The sequence below is a fragment of the Eublepharis macularius genome, chromosome 14, assembly GCF_028583425.1.
Source record: "Eublepharis macularius isolate TG4126 chromosome 14, MPM_Emac_v1.0, whole genome shotgun sequence".
Lineage (NCBI taxonomy): Eukaryota > Metazoa > Chordata > Lepidosauria > Squamata > Eublepharidae > Eublepharis > Eublepharis macularius.
In genome coordinates, this window is record NC_072803.1 from 39,634,862 (window position 1) to 39,654,586 (window position 19,725).

Sequence of the window (19,725 nt, forward strand, 5' to 3'; positions counted from 1 at the left end):
GTAGCAATGCTCAGAGTCACCAGTTCCAGTTCCTGCTGGTCTTGACACTCTGCTATAGTCATTAGAATCCTGTCTCTCTCAAGCACTGGCAACCTTAAAGAGATCCCCAGAAACACTGCTCTGAAGATGAAGAAGTAGCAGATAGGGCTGCGTATTGAAAAGACACAGGCAAAGTGAACACTTTTATTACTTAGCTTGGAAGAGACTAGACAATCATGGGGCCCTTATACCTGCCCCAGTAGGGCTAACACCTCAGACCAAAGGGGGCCACAAGTAAAGGGCAGGTGCATGAGGGGGGGGGATGCAGAGCAGGAGACCTACACAGAACTCAGGCACATGGGCTGAGTTGAGACAGGAAGGGGCACAGGGTAACCACCAATCTACTGTTGCTCAATTGTACAATATTGAGAGACAGATGAAATAATGTACAATTTAATAAGAAAATGCTCCCATTCATTGGAGACAGTGTTGTATGTTTATTTGTCTACACGTTTTTACTCTATTTTATATGTTTTCATGCCCAGGTGTTTGCCACTTAGGGACCCTATCTGGGTGGAAAGGTGACATAAAAATGTTTTAAATAATAAATCATAATTGTCACCACCCAGATCTATATATGTTTACAATGCAATTTTGTATTATACTCTTTAGTCTTGAATTCAAAAAGTGAGAAGAAAAGCAGAAATAAGAGCCTCACTTCCCCCCCCCCACTTAATTCCTCAGTTACAAGCCTTGATTCTATTTCAGGAAGGTTGCATTTGGATCTACTCACCCACTCAGTAATGATAGACCCACAGTTATTTATATGCTCCAAACCACCACCCTGCATCTTAGTTTATCTCCCCAGATAACTTAATCCACTGAACTGGTCCTTCCTTTCATTCCATCTGCTTCTTTTCATTGTGCATTTTGATCTTTCCCGAACCTCCAGATCATCTGATCAAATGGTGTTCCTCCGAGCAAGTTTTTGTTTTGTCCGGGTAGCCTAAAAGTGGAAGATGCTGCCATCCTGGGCACAGAATAGTCATCCAAGGATGGGTTGTAGGGATATTCATGGCCAACAGGATCCTCAGTAGTAGCCTGCAGCTTCCAGGCTTCCCCTTTGATTTCCTGGGGCTCATCATAAACAACATGCAACAGGCTCTCTGGGACATCATAGATGTGTTCCAGGCCTGAAGAAGCTGAGACCAGGCCCAATGAATCACTTCTGCTGCATGCCACCAAAGGGGTTGGTGTCTCCCAAGTGCCTTGCTGGGGGTGGTTGCCATCTGTGCTCACCAGCAACTTGGAGACAGAACCTAATAACTCCAACTCAGGCTCCACTGTTACCTGAGGAACTCTCATTTTCCCTGCTTGTTCCAGCATCCCAGGTCCATACTGGGGATCTCTTCTGGGAAGGGAATTGGAGGGCTCCATGTATGAGAACTTGGTGTTGGGCAAGGGGCAGCTGGAGATGGGTTTCACCAGTCTGCCCTTGTTACCTGGGTTCCCTTGCCAGCTGGCCCCCAGGGAGAGGGATTTGGTGCTGGCCATATGGGGCAACTGCCCTTCTTCCACTGCCATCACTGTTTCCTCTAAATTCCCCTTTTCATAAGACTTGGCCTCATTGGTACACCTGGCAAGAAGGGAAGCCTTTGAGGAGGTGTTGAAAGAGCCTCCCATGCATTGGTCAGTCATCCCAGCAGCTCTTTGTGCATTGATGGCTGTTTCAATGACCTGGATGATGTCATCACCCTGCTTGGTGAAAAATTCAAAGCTGCCTTCCCCAGAAGCACATCTCCGTCCAGCTTCAAACATGAACATCACCTAGCAGCAGAAACACAAAGGTCACTGGGGTCAGTTGCATGAGCAGGGGGCTTGCCACTTCAAATGTTCCTGTTGAAGAATTTTTAGACCATTTTCCAAAAATCCCATTTATGAGCATACACCCAAGCCAAAAGCACACAGACTCTAAGGTAACCTTGCTCTAATGTCAAATTCTTCCTCGCTGGCTTCTGAAATTAACTGCAGGACAGCGTGGTCTCAGGGTAAGTGAGACGGGTCACTGAGCAAAGGGTAAACATCCTCTTTGTTTTGGTTATTATGATATAGATTTAGCCTTGGATGAGCTTCTTCCCAGAAGCATAACAAAAATTTGGCTCCAGCTTTTGAAATGTTTGTATGCTTCACCTGTCACTCAAGCTTGTCGAGTGCCTTGCATTCTGGGAAATGTGTCACTCTGAAGAACTGTTTGTATTAACCTTTTTGATCTTTTATTCTGTAAACAATTAGCAGTTATCCTGTAAACAATTAGCACTAAAGGTATACATGGTTCTCTGATGCAACTAGTCTTTACACATATGAGCCTAAAAGAGGTAATATGTATCTGGACTTTATTTGAAACACAATAAAACCCATATTTTCTTGTATCACTGTGTTTGGTGTCTTGAAATATATTTGGGTAAGTGGTAATAGAGGAACTTATGATTGGCAGAAGAGTACTATTTTTAAAAAATCCCCTATCAGTTCCTCACTATCCCAATGAGCAGCAAAGGAGGGTGCTGGGGAAGAGCAGATGAGGGAGAAGATGAAAATCAGCAGTCTCTCTGTGCAATATGTTTGCACAAACAATAAGCAAAGGATGAGGCATGACTACACATTGAAAGGGGCATCTTATACCAGTAAAATTTAAAGTATACTTATAAAACATTATCTTCACAATGTTGGAGATGCTATAACAATATAGGCACATATTTCCATATGTGGTGGAGCTGCAAACATACATCTTGGAAGATGATGTATGACAAAATTAACAAAAATTTGAAAGTAAGCCTTCCATTAAATTAATATTCATTTAAATTAAAGTGGCTTTGTTAAGTTTATTTAAAGAGGAAAATAAGAAAATAGCACATAAATCTCTAATTTAAAAATTCTTATTAGCAATGAAATCCATCATATCTCAACATCGGAAATCCACAAGAGTTACTATTGTTACATGGTATGATCATTTGTGGAATATAGCTTTGTAGGAAAAACTAACTCATCATTAGATTAGCAAAAAAATCAAGTGAGCACTGATGTTTTTTATGCTGTTTGGAATCCATTTCTATCTTTTGCCAGTCTACACTCAACAACTTTTTATTCTCCATCTAGCACTTGGAACTTATGTAAATATGTGATTTAATAAGTAATGCATATACAGTCGATAAAGCTGCAAAAACATTTCAGTAAAACTATAAAACAAGTGATTGGTGTAGTGATTAAGAGTAGTTGGTGTAGTGGTTAAGAGCACAGGACTCTTAATCTGGAGAACCAGGTCCGATCCTCCACTCCTCCGCTTGAAGCCAGGTGGGTGACCTTGGGTCAGTCACAGCTTCTAGGAGCTCTCTCAGCCCCACCCACCTCACAGGGTGTTTATTGTGGAGATAATAATAACATACTTTGTAAACCACTCGGCATGGGCGTTAAGTTGTCCTGAAGAGTGGTATATAAATCAAATATTATTATTATTATTATAAAATAATAATTGTAAACATTTTATATCTTTTATTAATTTTGATTTGATTGGTATTGCTTTATAAGCAATACCATTAGAAGACTGCTCATTTTTGTGTGCTGTTATGCCCTGGATTGCTTTAATTAGCTGGTTTCATTGGAATGGTTTTTATTGATTTTGATGGTTTTGATAGTTTTATTGGGATTATGTTATTGTTTTACTGTGTTTTATTGTTTATTTGTATTATGGCTATGTGCCATCTTGAGCAGGTCTGGAGAGGCAGCATTCAAATTTCCTAAATAAAATAAATGATAAAAGTAGCATAAGAGAAGAATATGCCATTTTGTGTGGGATAAATTCCCCTGAGGAAAGAAGAAATATATTGGGAATGTCTTATTAAATTGTAATTATCAAACTTGCCTCCTGCACCATTGTTATTATAAACAGCAAAGATCAAGCAGCAGACAACCAAAATGGTGTGTGCCTGGGTGGGGCCGCTGTGAGCCGCTGTGGGCCCCTGGGCCAAGATCCCCTCCCCCATTCAGCACACGCAAAAAACACTTGTTTGGAGCAGGTTTGCCACTATCATCTCCCCGCACCACCTCGCTCAGTTCTCCTGGCCCCCACAAGAATTTGTTACCCGTTCCCCCATCCCATGAAGGACCTTTGCCTAGGACAAATGTCCCATCTTCCTGGGCCTGGAACAGCCACGCTGGTTTCCTATCCCAATTACCTTGTCATGACCAAATCTCCGCAAGAATTTGTATGGCCAAGTGTAGAGTACGTCACCCTTCGGAATGCTGCATAGCTCCAAGGCATCCACCTTGGCTCGAAGGAGAAGTCTGCCCCTGAGCTGGCAGTGCTCAGAAGCCTGTGTTGCCTTAACTGTCACAGGGAACTCTTTTACAGGCGCTGCTGCAGGTGAACAACAAAGGATGAGCTTGTTATATACAATTAATGTCCAGTTCTACTCTACTGAGCACAAGCAATGGAGACAAACTCCTAATGTGCTTAGGGCACCTACTTCCCACAGGCCTGGGATATACCTGCATCCCTCCTCTCTGTGACTGCATCTGCCTTGGCCAAGTCACAAGGCATAGTGCACTGAACACTTCCATGATTATAGGGAAGGAGGCAACCACAGACATGCCGGAAGTGGTGTGTAAGAAAGCAAGAGGACCACTGAGCGTTGGAGTGGTACAGTAAGATACGGCTAGCAACCAGAAAATGCCAATGTTTCTCGTCTCCTGGGACACTCACCCAGGCATTTCTGCCATTCATTATTACATCCTTTAATTTCATTTTCTCAAACCTCTTTTATGCACACATACATATCTCCCAAGAATATGAAGAGTGTGAAGGGTTATGCAGAACAGGCATGAATCATGAGACTGGGGCAAAGGGTCAGTAAACTGTGGGTAGAAAGTGGGGGGATGATAAGTCTCTGGTGAGCATCTGGCAGCTGGAAGCAGCAGCCACATCTCTGCACAAGGCCTGGGCTTGCAAAACCACAGGAAGAGGATGCGTGATAGTTTCAGCAGAGGTGAATTTTCCATGATGCCTTGGTCAAAGCACTGTACTGAGCTAGCACTGCAGCCTCACTGTCACCTCAAGGGCATTTCTAATGTCAGTTCTACGCAGGCAGGCACCCAGGGCGGGGCAGCAAATATGCCCACCCCACAGCCCTGGTTCTTAGATCAAAAGACACAGATTCAAAACACTGCTCACAAATGAATGTGTTTGGTTCAGCTCCTCTGAAAGTTGATGGACCCCCTGAATGGATGTTTACACATACATACGCCTGAGCTGCCAACAGACTAACCATCAATCTCCCCAACTTCCTGTGCAGGATGGGCAGAAGAAGAGCCCTCCTCTCTCACACAGGGTTTCTGGTGCTCCTATCTTACCTGTCCACATGGAGCTGTAGAGCAAGTTTTCTGCCATCAAGAGTGAAATGGGCTTGCCTTTCATCAAGTCCTTCTCCAGCATTATTTTCCAGTCTTCCCTGGTTTTCTAGACCCCATAGAGGAGAGAATCTACCATGACCAAACTGCAATCCAGGGACCACTTACATTACTCCGTACTTCATTAAAAAACATTACCCCTAGGAAAGACTTTGTTGAAGTAGATACCCAGCACAGGTAACTGCTGTTGAATGCCAGGATAAGCTGAGCTCTGACACAAAACTCAACCCAAAATATGCTGAAGATGCTGTAAGGGTCAAGCTACAACAGATAAAATATAATCAAAATAAATGTTTATTATGTGGTGTACACAATAGTAAAATTAAAAACATAGGGCCTGATGTCAGACTATATTCTAAGTCCAAGCAAGTTTTATATAAGATGCAATATTTTCCAAACACAGTTGATGAATATATCAAATGACCAACACAAGACCATATGTATATTGGCCCCAAGGGCCATCCTCAGTGGTCCATAATGCACACTTTTACAAAAAAACAAACTCACACATCCAGAAACTCATATGTATCAATTCTGACCAGACGTAGTTATTTAAAGATACAAATATAAAAGGGGGGGAGGATTAAACTGTTACCACAAAAATTAACATTATTATACTGTATTAACATTTTTTAAAAAAAAAATTGCAGAAGAATACAAAACTATTTCTACCTCATATATTGTATGGTATGATATAAATTTATAAAGCAGGCCATGGATCCCTTCACATGGCAACTGCGCTCACACAAAATTCTTCATTGATGTTATAATCTATAAAGCAGACATTATACATGGTAACTGAAATGCCTAGAAATCAGCACTGCCCAACGGAGAACACCAGGCACCTAATCGCCAATCGCATTCAGACACAGCAGGTCCAGTCTACTTCTTCATTCAATCCCATTGGTATCAATGTTTGAAGGTTGAAAATCCAAAAGATAGTGACTAGTGGAGCATTTAAGCTGCAATCCTAAAGCCACTTTCCTGAGAATAAGCCTCACTGAATAAAATGGGACTTCTGAATAGACCCACTTAGGATTGCTCTCTTAGTTACTTACCCCTAGAGTTAAAAGACAAGCGCTGATAGGATGATGATTCCTTTGACATATAGCAGTACATATAAACCAGTTGAGGCCGTTATAGAAAGATATTGGCATCTTTTGTCCAACATCCCTAGATGCCAAAATCCTCCCCTATTTACAGCTAAAAGACCAAAAAACCTTTGAGACTTATTAGTGAGAAGCAAGCTTCCAGAGGTGAAGGACAACAACTGTGGGAATGGGAGGACAGTGCCTTGCCTTTAGGAAACTGTTTGGGAATTTTTAGGCCCCATTTCATAAAATCTTATTTTGAGCATACATTCTAGCTACCGGCACACAGAAATCTGTAAACAAATAATAAAGCCTTGCTCTAAGTGTCACATTCCTTCTTCTGAGATACATATGTCTCCAGTGGATGAGACAAATCACTGAGCAATGTGTAAACATTTTTCGTTTTGGTTATTCTAATTAGATAAATAAAGATTTCAACCTTGAATGAATTCCTTCCCAAGGAAAATATCAGATACATGGCTCCAGCTTCTCAAATGTTTGTATAATTCATTTATCATTCAAACTTGCCAGATGTCATGTTCTCTGGGGAAATGCATCATTCTGCGTCAGTCTGAAAAAGTGTATGTTATTTTGACAGCATTTCATCCTAACCTCTGATCTTTTATTCTGTAAACAAATAGCAATTATTCTGTAAACAATCAGTACTGAAGGGTATATAAGACCCTCCAATGCTACTGGTCTTTACACGTCTCTCCCTAATGGAGAATGTGTCCGGGCTTATTCAATAAACCCAGGTTTCCTCTGTATTCATTGTGTTTGGTGTCTTGAAATATATATGGGTTAGTGGTAGTAGGGAACTTATAAATTGGAAGTAGAATACTATTTTTTTTAAAAAACGAACAGAAACTATGCAGGATGTGCTTGTGTGGCAGGGCCGGATCTAGGGTTGCCGGTGCCCAGGGCAACCCTAGTCCGACCTCGCGCGGTGTGATGATGTCATTTTGGTGACGTCATCACACAGGGCGGCGGAAGCAGCATGCAGGGCTGGGAAGCTGCCTCCGCCATTCACCTCCCTGCAGGCGAATGGTGCAGGCGGCCTCGCAGCCCCCCGCCCTGGCACACCCCCTGTCCTGCAAGGCAGACGAAACGCAGCGCGGGGGGCTGCGAGGCCATCCGCGCCATGCGCCTGCCCCGCAGGACAGGGAGCAGCCAGCTGCCCACGCAGGTGAATGGCGTGGGCGGCCGCGCTTCCCTTTGCCTGCCCTGCAGGACAGGGGGTGCGCAGCAAGCCAGCCATCCCGTCCCACAGGGCAGGCGAAAGGCAGTGCGGGGGGCTGCAAGGCTGCCCGCGCTGCTGCCCGCGCGCTCCGGCAGCTGGCAGCTGCTCCCAGCACCCCCTCCCTGGCAGCGCCGGGAGCAGACTACCCCCCCTGCCCCCCCTCGATCTGGCCCTGTTGTGTGGTGTGACTAGAAAAATATTTCAGAATTCATCCAATATTAAGACTTTTTAAATTATTTCATTCAGCAAATAACACTAAGGGAGTAATTTACATTATTCAGCGTCCTTGAAACTTTAGTATGAGGGAACGACTACTAGAACTGTCAGGGTCAAAATTTTTGAACATAAGACCTGTATTAGACTAAAGAAACTAAATGCTCCGCTTGGCCACCATTATCTCACTTCCAGCCACATTGAGAAGCAGCTGCGATTCTAGGTTCTGGAATGTATTCAGCCTACATATTTGATCCTGCATAAACTCCTACAGAAAAGAGAAGCACTTTGGATTCATCACCTTCAAATACTGACACCTTATCATCATCATCACCATCAATGTCATTTTCAGTCCTCCTTTCTCACTGAGACTCAAGGCGGATTACATAGTGTGAGATCAGTACAGTCAATATCAAGGACATTTCAATAAACAATGCCATAGGGAAATAAATGCAAGTTTACAAAGAGATAACATGAGCAAAAATCCTATACAGAGTTGAAGAAATGCTGAAACAGAGCACAAGCAATTCTAGGACTGACATTAGACAACACAAAACTACCCAACAGAGTCATACTTAAAGCAACAGGTAGTACATTGGAGCATATATTTAAAGCAACAGATATTATGAGATTTAATGAAGAAGTGGACTGGTTCTGCTGTCTGAATGCTGTTGATTTCTGAAACTGGATTCTTGGTGTTCTTCATTGGACAGTGCTGATTTCTAGACGTTTCGGTTACTGTTTCTTCCTCTTTTCTCTCTCCCCTCCCCTCCTTCCCCCCCCCCGCCCTCCTCTGGGAGCAAAACTATATATCATGCGGAAGGTATTGCATCATCCTTTCATTCCATCATATAGCTGACCTTATACGACCAATGTGCCAAATGTGCCATTTGATTTCTATTACAGGCTGATGACACAGACATCCAGAAATATGAAAAACTTTATACCAGGATTGTGTCTGGGTTGGAATATTTTAGGTTTAAATGTTTATCTATATAGAATTCAGCTCATATATAATTTTTGCTTTATAGATTATAACATCAATGAAGAATTTTGTGTGAGTGCAGTTGCTATGTGAATGGATCCATGGCCTGCTTTATAAATGTACATCATACCACACACCACACAATATATGAGGTAGAAATGGGGTTTTGTATTCTTCTGCAAAAAAAGTTTTTTAAAAAAGTTTAATACAGTATAATAATGTTAATTTTTGTTGTAACAGTTGAATTCCCCCCCCCCCGCTCTTTTTTCTATTTGTATCTCCAGATAGCTACATCTGGTCAGAATTGATATATATGAGTTTTTGGATGTGTGAGTTTGTTTTTTTGTAAAAGTTTATATTATTGACCATTGAGTAAGACCCTTGGGGCCGAAACGCTTACCATCTTGTGTTGGTCATTTGACATATTCATCAACTGTTTCGAAAATATTACAGCTTATATAAAACTTGCTTGGACTTATAATATACAACCACAACAGAGGGGGTTCCCTGCTAGCGAGACTACTATCTATACACAACCAGGGAAAGTAACAATTACAAAATGTTTAGATTTTATAAATCTGTTAATCATGCAAAGTGCAAGGTGCAATTCATTTGCTAATGAACTGAAAGGAAAATTTTGTTTTTGAAAGAACGGGTTATGAAATATTGACTGTTGTATGACTCTCCACCAGTTGGACTTTCATCAGATGGACTTTTGACTTTACCCGTTGGATATGTTATTATTATGTACTGATTGACTATATTGTAGGTATATTTATATTAATTGACTTTGCACCTTGCACTTTGCATGTTTAACAGATTTATAAAATCTAAACATTTTGTAATTGTTACTTTCCCTGGTTGTGTATAGATAGTGGACTTATAATATAGCCTGAGATTAGGCCCTGTGCTTTTAATTTTACTATTGTATACACCACATAATAAATATTTTATTTTGATTATATTTTATCTGTTGTAGCTCTACCCTTGCAGCATCTTAAGCTGAGCTCTGTCATGAAATCACAACTGTTCAACAGGCACATACAGTCCTACCCAGATTTCTGTGAAGCTGATTTGCGTCATTCAATGCATAGGAACATTGGCAGGCCACACATTCTACAAAGCTGCTATCTATGGTAACAGTTTTGTACCTAGTGGTTGTACTAGGACTGGGGAGACCTGGGTTCAAATTCTAACTCTGGCATGAAGCTCACTAGATAGCCTTGGGCCATCTTTTTTATATAGAAATTTTATTTAAAAGAAATGAAAATAGAACGTGCATAATAAAAGGTTATAGAAACACTACATTTGCAATTGAATTGAAACTTACACAAACTTACATAAACAGTACATTTGGAATTAATTTAAGACTTATACAAGCACTGCATTTAAATTTACATTAAACTAGTAGAAAAATATATTCAAAACTTGCCATAACTGAATGTAACTATATAATGGCTCTCCTACCTCCTCCTTGGTTACTTATACTTATATAAACTATAATAACATAAATATAATAATAAACTATAATAAAAACTATAATTTTGATTAATCATTTCCCTAGGATTTTATCTCTTTATCCTTATACTGTTACCTTAATTAATGTTAATTTCTGCCTAAGTAATAAAAATAATCCTTCCATTTTCCCAAAAATTCAGCTATTGGTCTGCTATGTATATAAATAGTTCATTTGCCCATTGATGCCTATTCATAAATCTTATCTATCCAGTCTGACACATCAGGACATATATCTGTTTTGCCTTAGGCCATCTTATGTTCTGAGCACTTTTCCCACTTAGCACCACATTCCTTACTGGCCCAGCATCCTAGTTCGTTCTCCCTTACCCTTTCTAGCAAACTGTCAAGCCTTGTCATAAGAACATAAGAAGAGCCCTGCTGGATCAGACCAGTGGATCTAGTCCAACATTGTCTCATCCAGTGGCCAACCAGTTGCTATGGAGAACCAACAACAGGGCATAGAGTCTGAGGCCTTCCCCTGAAGTTGTCCCCAGGCACTGGGATTCAGAAGTTTACTACCTCTGAAAGTTCCTTTTAGTCACCATAGCTAGTAGCCACTGACTTGTCTGGTATCTCTCCCATCAAATACGACTTTATTCCAAACTGTTCATCAATATGCTATTGATGACACATTTCTGCTGAACAGTTAAGCTATTGTAAGCAGCCCATCCATCACAGAAGCTCAGCCAGTGATTAAGAGATCTGATAGGTAATAGTATTACATAGAGACAGAGAGAAACAGACAGACAGACAGACAGACAAGGACCTAGCTTCACTACTATTACCCTCACCAAGAAAGCATGCTCACAAACCACCAGAATCCAGTCAGCTGCCTCAGTTTTCGCTGCAGCCAGCAGGTAGCACTTCTCTGTGGTTTCCAGGAAAAAAGGTGTAGTTTCCTTTGGGTTGCTGGCTTCTCCAGCTGCCTCAGCCACATGAACACAGTCACTCAGTTTGATGAGGTGCTTGCTGCTTCCAGCTTTCTTAGCAGTCTCTGTGGATGGAGGGCCAGAACCCTCTAGGAGTTCCAGGCATGCAGCAGCACAGACACTCCCACTGTACAACACACCCCAGAACTTCCGCCATTTCTAAGATCATGAAGAGAAAAACACAATAGAAAGCTCACCAGGCCCTGTCCTTCTCTTATCATTCATGACAAAGCCTACTTGCTGAGCCACAAAGAAGAGAGATGTTGCCATTGTGTTCACCAACTGAACTACTAAATTTGTTTCACTTGCGACTCAATCAAGTGAGGAAGGAATTTCTATATACACAATGCATGCACTTTTGATCTTAGAGGGAATCAAGAATCAGGGACAGAAGGATCTCAGATAGTGCATCAAGGTGCACTTTTTCCGTCATTAAGTTTGTTGTGGGTGGGATTTGCTTATCTTGAGGGTCTGATGACAACATCCAAACATAGGAATCACCTTGCTGGATCAGATCCAGACCCATCTAGTGTGGCATTCTCTTCCCAGACACAGCCAGTCAGACCTCTCAAACATCTCTCAAGAGATGGTTGGCATTCTCCTGAACATCTCTCAAGAAGTCCAGAGACAGTCCTGAAAAATCAGAGAACTGCCTGTTGTGAAACTTTATCCATTCCAAAGCAAACATGCCTGGGTATAATTGAATTCAATGGGGCTGCGCAGCTGAGTTAGTTCAGGGGGGTGACATTCAGACTAAGCAAGCATTACTGTTCAGGACATATGATGAATTGTCAGTGTGGATCTGTGCCCATCTCAGCAAAAGAAGGCTGAAGCAAAAGCTGAAACCACCACCCACGGGCCTTACCTTTCCAAAAGTCTGCTGCTGTTGCAAATAGAGAAAGCCCTGCTTCACAATGCCATCTTCCATCTTCTGTGATGGATTAGAAAACCACAGCTGTGCTCACTCTGTCTCCAGACTGCTGTCAATGTTCTTTCCCCCTTGCATGCCTTCTCCTCTACTTGAGTTGAATCCTCTGTCATTCAGCAACTTTTACTTCCTGTTACTTCTCTGCCTTTCCTCTCTTTATTTTTAATATATATACATGTCAGCTTCCTGTAGTGGTAGACCTTACCAAAAAGGGCAGGAAAAGATGCATCAGCAGATCACTGTATAAAAAACACAGCAAGGCCGCATATGTAGACAGCAAATACAGATGTATGACAATCCAAAAGTAGATGACGCCTAAAGTAATTATCAATGTTTTTATATTTAACTTCAGTATTTGATTTCAGGACTTAAAGCCAGCCTTTGATAACTGTCATACAGGCGAGAGTGTTAAGTTTGTGCCAGCTGACATGAAACTTTATGTAGCAAATGGGAATCTGAAGAAATGTGTCTGAAGAAGCAAGCTCTGACTCTTAGACCCTGAAAATCTTGTTGGTCTCTAAGGTGCCACTGGACTCAAATCCTTATGTAGTAAACGTACTTACTTCATTAATTTAACCCATTAAGGAACAACTTCCCCCCTTCTTCTCTATTAAACTGGATGTGAGCAAAACAGTTTTTTAAAGTTTAATATTTATTATTTTTCCATGTTCTTGCAACCCAGTGATTTTTTAAAAAATTTAAAATGTATTCATATATTAATTTTACAATAATCTCAGGCTGTTATCCAATATATCTTTAAAATACATAAATCTCAAATCAATATTCTAACTAAAATGCAATCCCATTATTATTATTAATTTAATATCTACAATTATTGTTGTTGTTGTTGCTGTTATGCTGATATAAAATGAAGGAACCAGTTTTTAAACTTTGTGGTCAATTTTAAAATTCAAGTTTTGATATTTCTGGGGAAAAATCATAATTGAATTTTGGCCTCCCTTTCTCAGCAAATTTGTTACACCAAATAAAACTGATTTCAATGCTATCCTAAGCAGGTGGGTTTGACTCACATTCCAGATAGTTGGCTTGGAACAGTCATTAGACCTATCACAGCACAGTATTATTTTTTGGTTATGCTGTCTAGAGGCTTAGAGGACATTGACTAAGGCACTTTTCAGTGATAGAGCTTGGATATATGCCAGTACTGGGGTCTTATGCCAGAGTGACAGCAGATTTATCCAGGCATGATCTTTTTCCAGCATAAACCAATCATTGATAGCACGCTAAAGAGAAATGAGTATGAGTTGTGATCCTAACAGTGAAATCCTAAACAGAGTTACTCCACTCTAAACCCATTAATTTCAATAGGCTTAGAGTGGAGTAACTCTGCTTAGGATTTACTGTGGATCTGCCTCTCCTCTGGATCTGCCCTGAGGGTCAAGCTACACATGACGAATGACACTTGAAGAGCAAGTGTATTTCTCCCTGTTCACTTGCCCTCCACTCAATCCACTTGCCGTTCAAGTGTCATTCGTCATGTGTAGCTTGGCCCTCAGTGTTGTCAGGTTATACTAGCAAAGGAAAAAGAAGTTAAGGACCCCCCGCCTTTGAATTCAATAGAAAACAGTGAATGTTCCCACTTCCCACACCACCTTCAGGGCCATGAGTATATAGGATTCCACCCTACAGACTATGGCAGAACATCAACAGCACTGTTTAAATGTCAGGCAAGGAATTCAGGCCTCACAGGATGGGTCATGTGGCTACATCAGAGTTGCCAGTTCTGGGTTGGGAAATTCCTGGAGATTTGGGGGGTAGAGCCTGGAGAGGCTGAGCTGGGGAGGCATGGGAGCTGGGTATAATGCCATAGACTAGAGTACACCTTCCAAAATAGCCATTTTCTCCAGGGGAACTGATCTTTGCCACCTGGAGATTAATGGTAAACCACCAACTGCAGATTAGGAACCCCACACCAGACTCATGCTTAGTAAAAAGAGCATCCACAGGAACTTATAGATTCTGGGAACACTGTTGAAAGGGCTCTTTGCACAAACCAACTACAAGAATAAAAAAGAACATATTGCTAAACTTTCCCCCTACAATAGGTACTCCAAACACAAGCTCCCAACAAGAAACTCCATGCTAGCATTCTTCAATCTTTTCAGACCCAGAACCCATCCATTAATCTCTAGGCAGCAGCATGGGGCCATCTAAGGTGTAAGCAGGTAACAGGAAGTCCCATAACTTTGTAGTCATATGACAGGAAGAGGAGGAAGCAGAGTTGTGACTTCACTGGAGTCAAGGCAAGAGCTATGGGAAGCAGCAAATGCAAGACAAACATCAAGAGGTGTGCCCAAGTAAGGCTGGCACGAAGACTGGTAGAAGTAGATGGGGTGGAGGAAGAGAAAGCAAGGAGAGCTGTCACAAGGACTGGTACTTCATGCACCTGCCTGTGCTAAACAGGAATCTTCTCTGCTGCTAAGCGACTTTGCCTTCCCATCCTGCTGCTCCTGTTAGCCTGTGCGCAAAGAGGCTGCAGGCTTGCCACCCTTGGTCTCTGTGCAAGTCATGGCAAGTCTTTGGCAAGTCATCCCAAAAAGCAGTCCAAAAATAGTGGCTTTATAGGGGCATGCAATGGGGCTCCATAGTCACCTGAGGATTGTGAACCATGGTTGAGGACCAGTGCTCTACATCAGTCTTGTACCCAAGGAGGATGCAAGGATAAAGACTACTGCATGTAGCCTCCTGTGGCTTTTTGTCCCTCCTATGTTATATGCAGAAATAGCAGGCTAGCCACAATGCCTTTTTTTTTTTTTTGCTTGTACTGCTGTTGAAAGCAGCTGGTCATGTCAGATCAATTGTACATACAGTGACAAAGAAAAAAATGACCTTGAAGGAGGGGAAGATGCCCTAAACAGAAATGGCAAACGTACGATAAGAATAACATTCCAAGTCCTAGATCAGGTAGAAATGATGACTGAAACAGATATGGCAGCAGGAACTGTCTTTAGACTTTGAAAGTAATTTTCAAGGTCACAGATCACTGCACAGCCCATGTCAGGCTATTTCTGGTAAAGTTGTTGCAGCTCTTAAAGAAATGGACCAATTTAGACATACCATACAGCAAAATGAGAGTCATGTAAGTGCAGTAAAATATGGGGAAATCACTGTAAGCAACTGAGCGATGTAATACCAGAAGTGATCGCCCAAACCTGACTTTGCACTCCAGTCCTGTTTGAACCATCTTGCACACCTGTTTAAACCCTATTTGCATATTTGGCAGCCAACTCATTTTCTCTTGGAATGTCCAAATTGGATTGATCCTGAGTTTAACTGATTAGTTAAGCATTTATATGTCACTTTGTTCCCCAATGGGACTCCTGAAGCAACTTACAATATAAAAAAACAATGTAAACAAACAGGAGGAAAAAAAACAAGTGAAGGAACAAGTCTTTCTGTCTATTCCTCTGCCCAGAGACAGTCTTAGCCAATGGGCAACAGAGGAAGCTGCCAGCTCCAAACCCACAGCCCAAAATAAGAGGGACAAAGAAGCAGACCAGGTTCCTGCCACCTCTTGCACCCGCCCTATCTGGGGCTCAGGCTGCTGGTTTCTAGTAGCTTGCAAGAGGCGAGGGTGATCCCTTGCTTGGCCTTGGCAGGGAAACCAGAAGGGGGTAGCAGAGATTCTGGGACCTTATCAACTTTTGCCCCAAGCCCTAGAATCACTAAGACCACTCCTGCCACTGTGGACAGATCTTCCTCCCAGCTTCAAGCTATGACCTTCAGGCCAAGAGCCCCTTTGACTTGTGCCCTTTAACTGACACACCTTTAAAGGGTCACCAGAAAGACAAGGATGGGATAGACCCTCAGCTACAGGGGCCTTAGAGCAGCTGGCTTGTTCTCCAGTTCCCTCCCAAGTTATGATGGTAACCAGATGCAGGCAAAAACCCTTACAGCATCTGCAAGATGAAAAACACATGCTATAAATATCATGTCAATATCAATTTAACCCTTCCAAACCCACATGATCAAACAGTGATTAGTAATGATGATGGTAATTACATATGATGATAATTTGCCAGAGTAATAGGTTATTTCATTACAGTAACATATTCATTTGTTCCTTGCCTTCTTTATCATTGCAGATAAAGAGATAGTGTATGCGAAGGCATAATGAAGCAGACATGGAGCCAGTTACCACCATCAAGAGGAAAAGAAATCCTGGCAAACTGGACTGTACATCAGCGAAAGGGAAAATTTGTGCCTTACATTTTGCTAAACAGTCACAAAAATTATGTGATAAGAATAACACTGGGGTCTTAGATCAGATAAAAATAATGACTGAAAGAGATCTGAGCTGTTTCCACACATCTTACCTGCCTGCAGAACATCGCGTGAAAGACCCGGAGGACAGCATCTTCTCGCGCGAAATCACGCCAGGAAGACATTGTTATCCGGGAGTTTTGCATGATTTCGGGTCTTTCGCGCAATGTTCTGCAGGCAGGTAAGACGTGTGGAAGCGGCCATGGAAGAGCTTAAGTTTGATAGAGCGTAGCAACTCTTCCTTCTCCCCCATTCTATCTAACTTCCATCTTCTTCCTCCCACAGAAGGACAGTTCTAATCTAAAATGGATGTACTTCATAATGGGAACACAAAACAGATCAGCTATTTTGTTAATGTACCACCCACCCTGCTACCTTGTAGACACCCCAACTGAGCTACTAGAGGTGATCTTGGACTTCGACTGTTTAGAGACAGTTGTAAACATTGTTTGTAATTATTTTGTATTATTGTTCCTAATTATTGCCTGTTTATATTGGATTCTATAGTTATTTGTTTATTCACCTTTAGCCACTTTGAATTCAGGAAAACTGGTGTGCAAATCCTCTCAAATGAACAAATAGACCAATTAATACATGGCCGGTTCCACACGTTCCCCCCCCCTCCCGAAAAATGGCACAAAACTTAAGGAATGGCACGCCTTCATAGTGTGATTTTCCATCATGAATTCACTTCGTGGCGTGTTTTCTGACATCATCACGCCATTAAGCAAAGTCATGTTGGGAAATCGTGCCATGAAAGCACCTCGTTCTGTAAGTTTTGCACCATACAACACCCATTGTTGTATGCCAGGACTCACCCCTATCCAGCTCAAGACTGCACCATACACAATTACTTCCTACCCAAGAACAAAGAAGATAAAGCTCATTGCAGAAGTCAGAACACTTGCTTGTTGACATGAGGTCTTACTACTGATGGGCCTATTTATGAGTAGGAATGGACTCAGTATAGCCTGGCTGATCCCTGTATATGCACCAGAAAGAGGTGGGTTTGCAGGGCTAGATATAAAGCCCTTCAGTCTGAACTCGGCGACTGTAACATTTTTCCAGAGCTGCTGTTGTTATATAGCCCTAGCTGCTTGGATGGAAAGCTCTCCTGCTGGACCTGTTAAGATGGAGAATCCAAGCCACTCACCTCCAACATCAACAGAAATGGGACATCCTAGATAGATTCCTCTGCTTCTGTGACAGTGTAATGTTACACCAGTGAAAGAGATGGTTTAAGCTGAAAGTTGTAAGTGAAATAAATGGAAAATCCAGATGATTGCCATCTACCTCCTCCCACCCATCCATGCAGATAATTTTGTCATACTAGCAGGGGTACATAAGTCCCAGGTAGGGAATGCTGATCTAATATTTCAAGATTCACAGCTCTGTCCACATCTCCATAGAACTTACAGCATTTGACAGCCTGGTAACTGATACATTAATGAAAGGGCACTCCTCTTTTTCTCTCAGGGCCAAGCTACAAGTGATGAATGACACTTGAACGGCAAGTGGATCAAGTGGCGGGCAAGTGAACAGGGAGAAATATACTTGCTGTTCAAGTGTCATTCGTCACTTGTAGCTTGGCCCTCACTCTCACTCAAATAAGGTTCACAGAAAAGTTGGAATATTACTAAACTGTCTTTTCTCAGAACCTTCAAAATGGATCTCCTGAGTACTCTCTTTCTTCCTGAGCATCCCAGAGTGGTCAGAGTACTCCAACGCCATCCACCACAGAGCTTGTCACTTTTCCCTTCTAATATGAGGGGAAACCTATCAGTTAAATAGTGACTTTTACTCTATAGGCCATTTTGGAGACTTCCACTCAAAGACAAGGAATATTCATGCAGGTTGCAGAAGTGGGTGGTGGGAGGCAGGTGACCACAAGAGGAAGCCTTGTCTTGGTATTGTTGCAATATGAGGGGACTCAGGTACAGGCATCCTTTCTCAGGGCCAAGCTACAAGTGACGAATGACACTTGAATGGCAAGTGGATTGAGTGGAGCACAAGTGAACAGGGAGAAATACACTTGCCATTCAAGTGTCATTTGTCACTTGTAGCTTCACCCTCACTTATTTAGTAGATCATAATGAGGACGGATGTGCTTTCATTTTCAAATGAATGAAAAATAGGATGGAAAAGTCCTGTTTGTTCCATTCATTTGGAGTGACAATGAATGTTCCATTCATTTGGAGTTCCATTCATTTGGAGTGACATTTCTTGGAAAGCAAGAAATGAACAAAAATATTGATTCATGTGTTACTCTGGAGCAGTGATCCCCAATGTGGCACTGTGGGTGCCATGGCACTTGTCGATGTGTTACCTGTTGCCCACTTGCCTCTTCCCCATCTTTTCTTCAAACAAACAGCCCATTCTGGTTGTCGTCTACTTTGTGTAGGCAGTTGTGACAGATTTCCTGGAAGGCTAGCCACCAACCCACGCAGACTATCTTTTCTTCTGTCACGAAACAATTTTCCACGTACAACATGGCGACAGGGGTTCCAGGAAGGAAATTCGAAAGTGAAAGCAAACAAGGTTCAGGGGATAGGGGGCGAACTTGAGTATAAACTCACCCGATACTGGACTGATAGCTGAGAAGAAACTTACAAGCATAAGATGATTTCTTTTTAAAAGTGAGCAAGAACAAAGTTTCTTTTAGAAAAAAACAAAGCTCAGGTTAATATTAACTCTTAACCAGGAGTTGTGGGATGTCATGCCTCAGGCAGATTTATATCACCACAGTTGCAACCCTGCTGGTCTAATGTAACTCTTCAGTACACTCAAGTAGGAAAAATTAACTGAAGATCTGATAACCCCTCAGATCCTTCACACTCTTGTTAAACTAAACTTGAAAACCTCACCATCAAATCTCCTCCTGTCAGTTCTTAACTTTTCCCAGTATAGTGCCTGTTGGTTCAGAGCACTGCTCTGACTGGCTGCTGTGCTTTTGGGGTACATTTCTGTGCTTTACCGCAGAGGTGGAGTCCAAGAAGCATCATTTTTATGTCTGCAGGGAGCACAATTTGGAAAAACTACCTCCATCACTGGAACGGGAATGGAGTGGCCATTTAACTTATTGGGAAAGTGTTATTGGG

The 19,725-nt window shown here is 42.0% G+C and overlaps 1 protein-coding gene across 1 annotated transcript; it reads right to left on the bottom strand.

Moving 5' to 3' along the window:
* Positions 1-205: 205 nt before the first annotated feature.
* DOK2 (docking protein 2) lies at positions 206-12,380 on the bottom strand. Its single transcript, XM_054998367.1, has 5 exons — positions 12,281-12,380; positions 11,278-11,574; positions 5,383-5,488; positions 4,209-4,390; positions 206-1,806 (listed from the first exon to the last, which is right to left on the bottom strand). Exons 1-5 carry the CDS (start codon positions 12,341-12,343, stop codon positions 898-900), a joined length of 1,557 nt encoding a protein of 518 aa, XP_054854342.1. The 5' UTR covers positions 12,344-12,380; the 3' UTR covers positions 206-897.
* Positions 12,381-19,725: the final 7,345 nt, after the last annotated feature.

Bases quoted from the DNA above. Each gene is read 5' to 3' on its own strand.
- DOK2 (XM_054998367.1), bottom strand. From the start codon at position 12,343: ATGGAAGATGGCATTGTGAAGCAGGGCTTTCTCTATTTGCAACAGCAG. The intron at 11,575-12,280 runs GTAAGGCCCGTG...TCATGATCTTAG, and splicing joins AGCAGCAGACTTTTGGAAAG to AAATGGCGGAAGTTCTGGGG. The intron at 5,489-11,277 runs GTGAGGGTAATA...TATGGGGTCTAG, and splicing joins TTTGTGAGCATGCTTTCTTG to AAAACCAGGGAAGACTGGAA.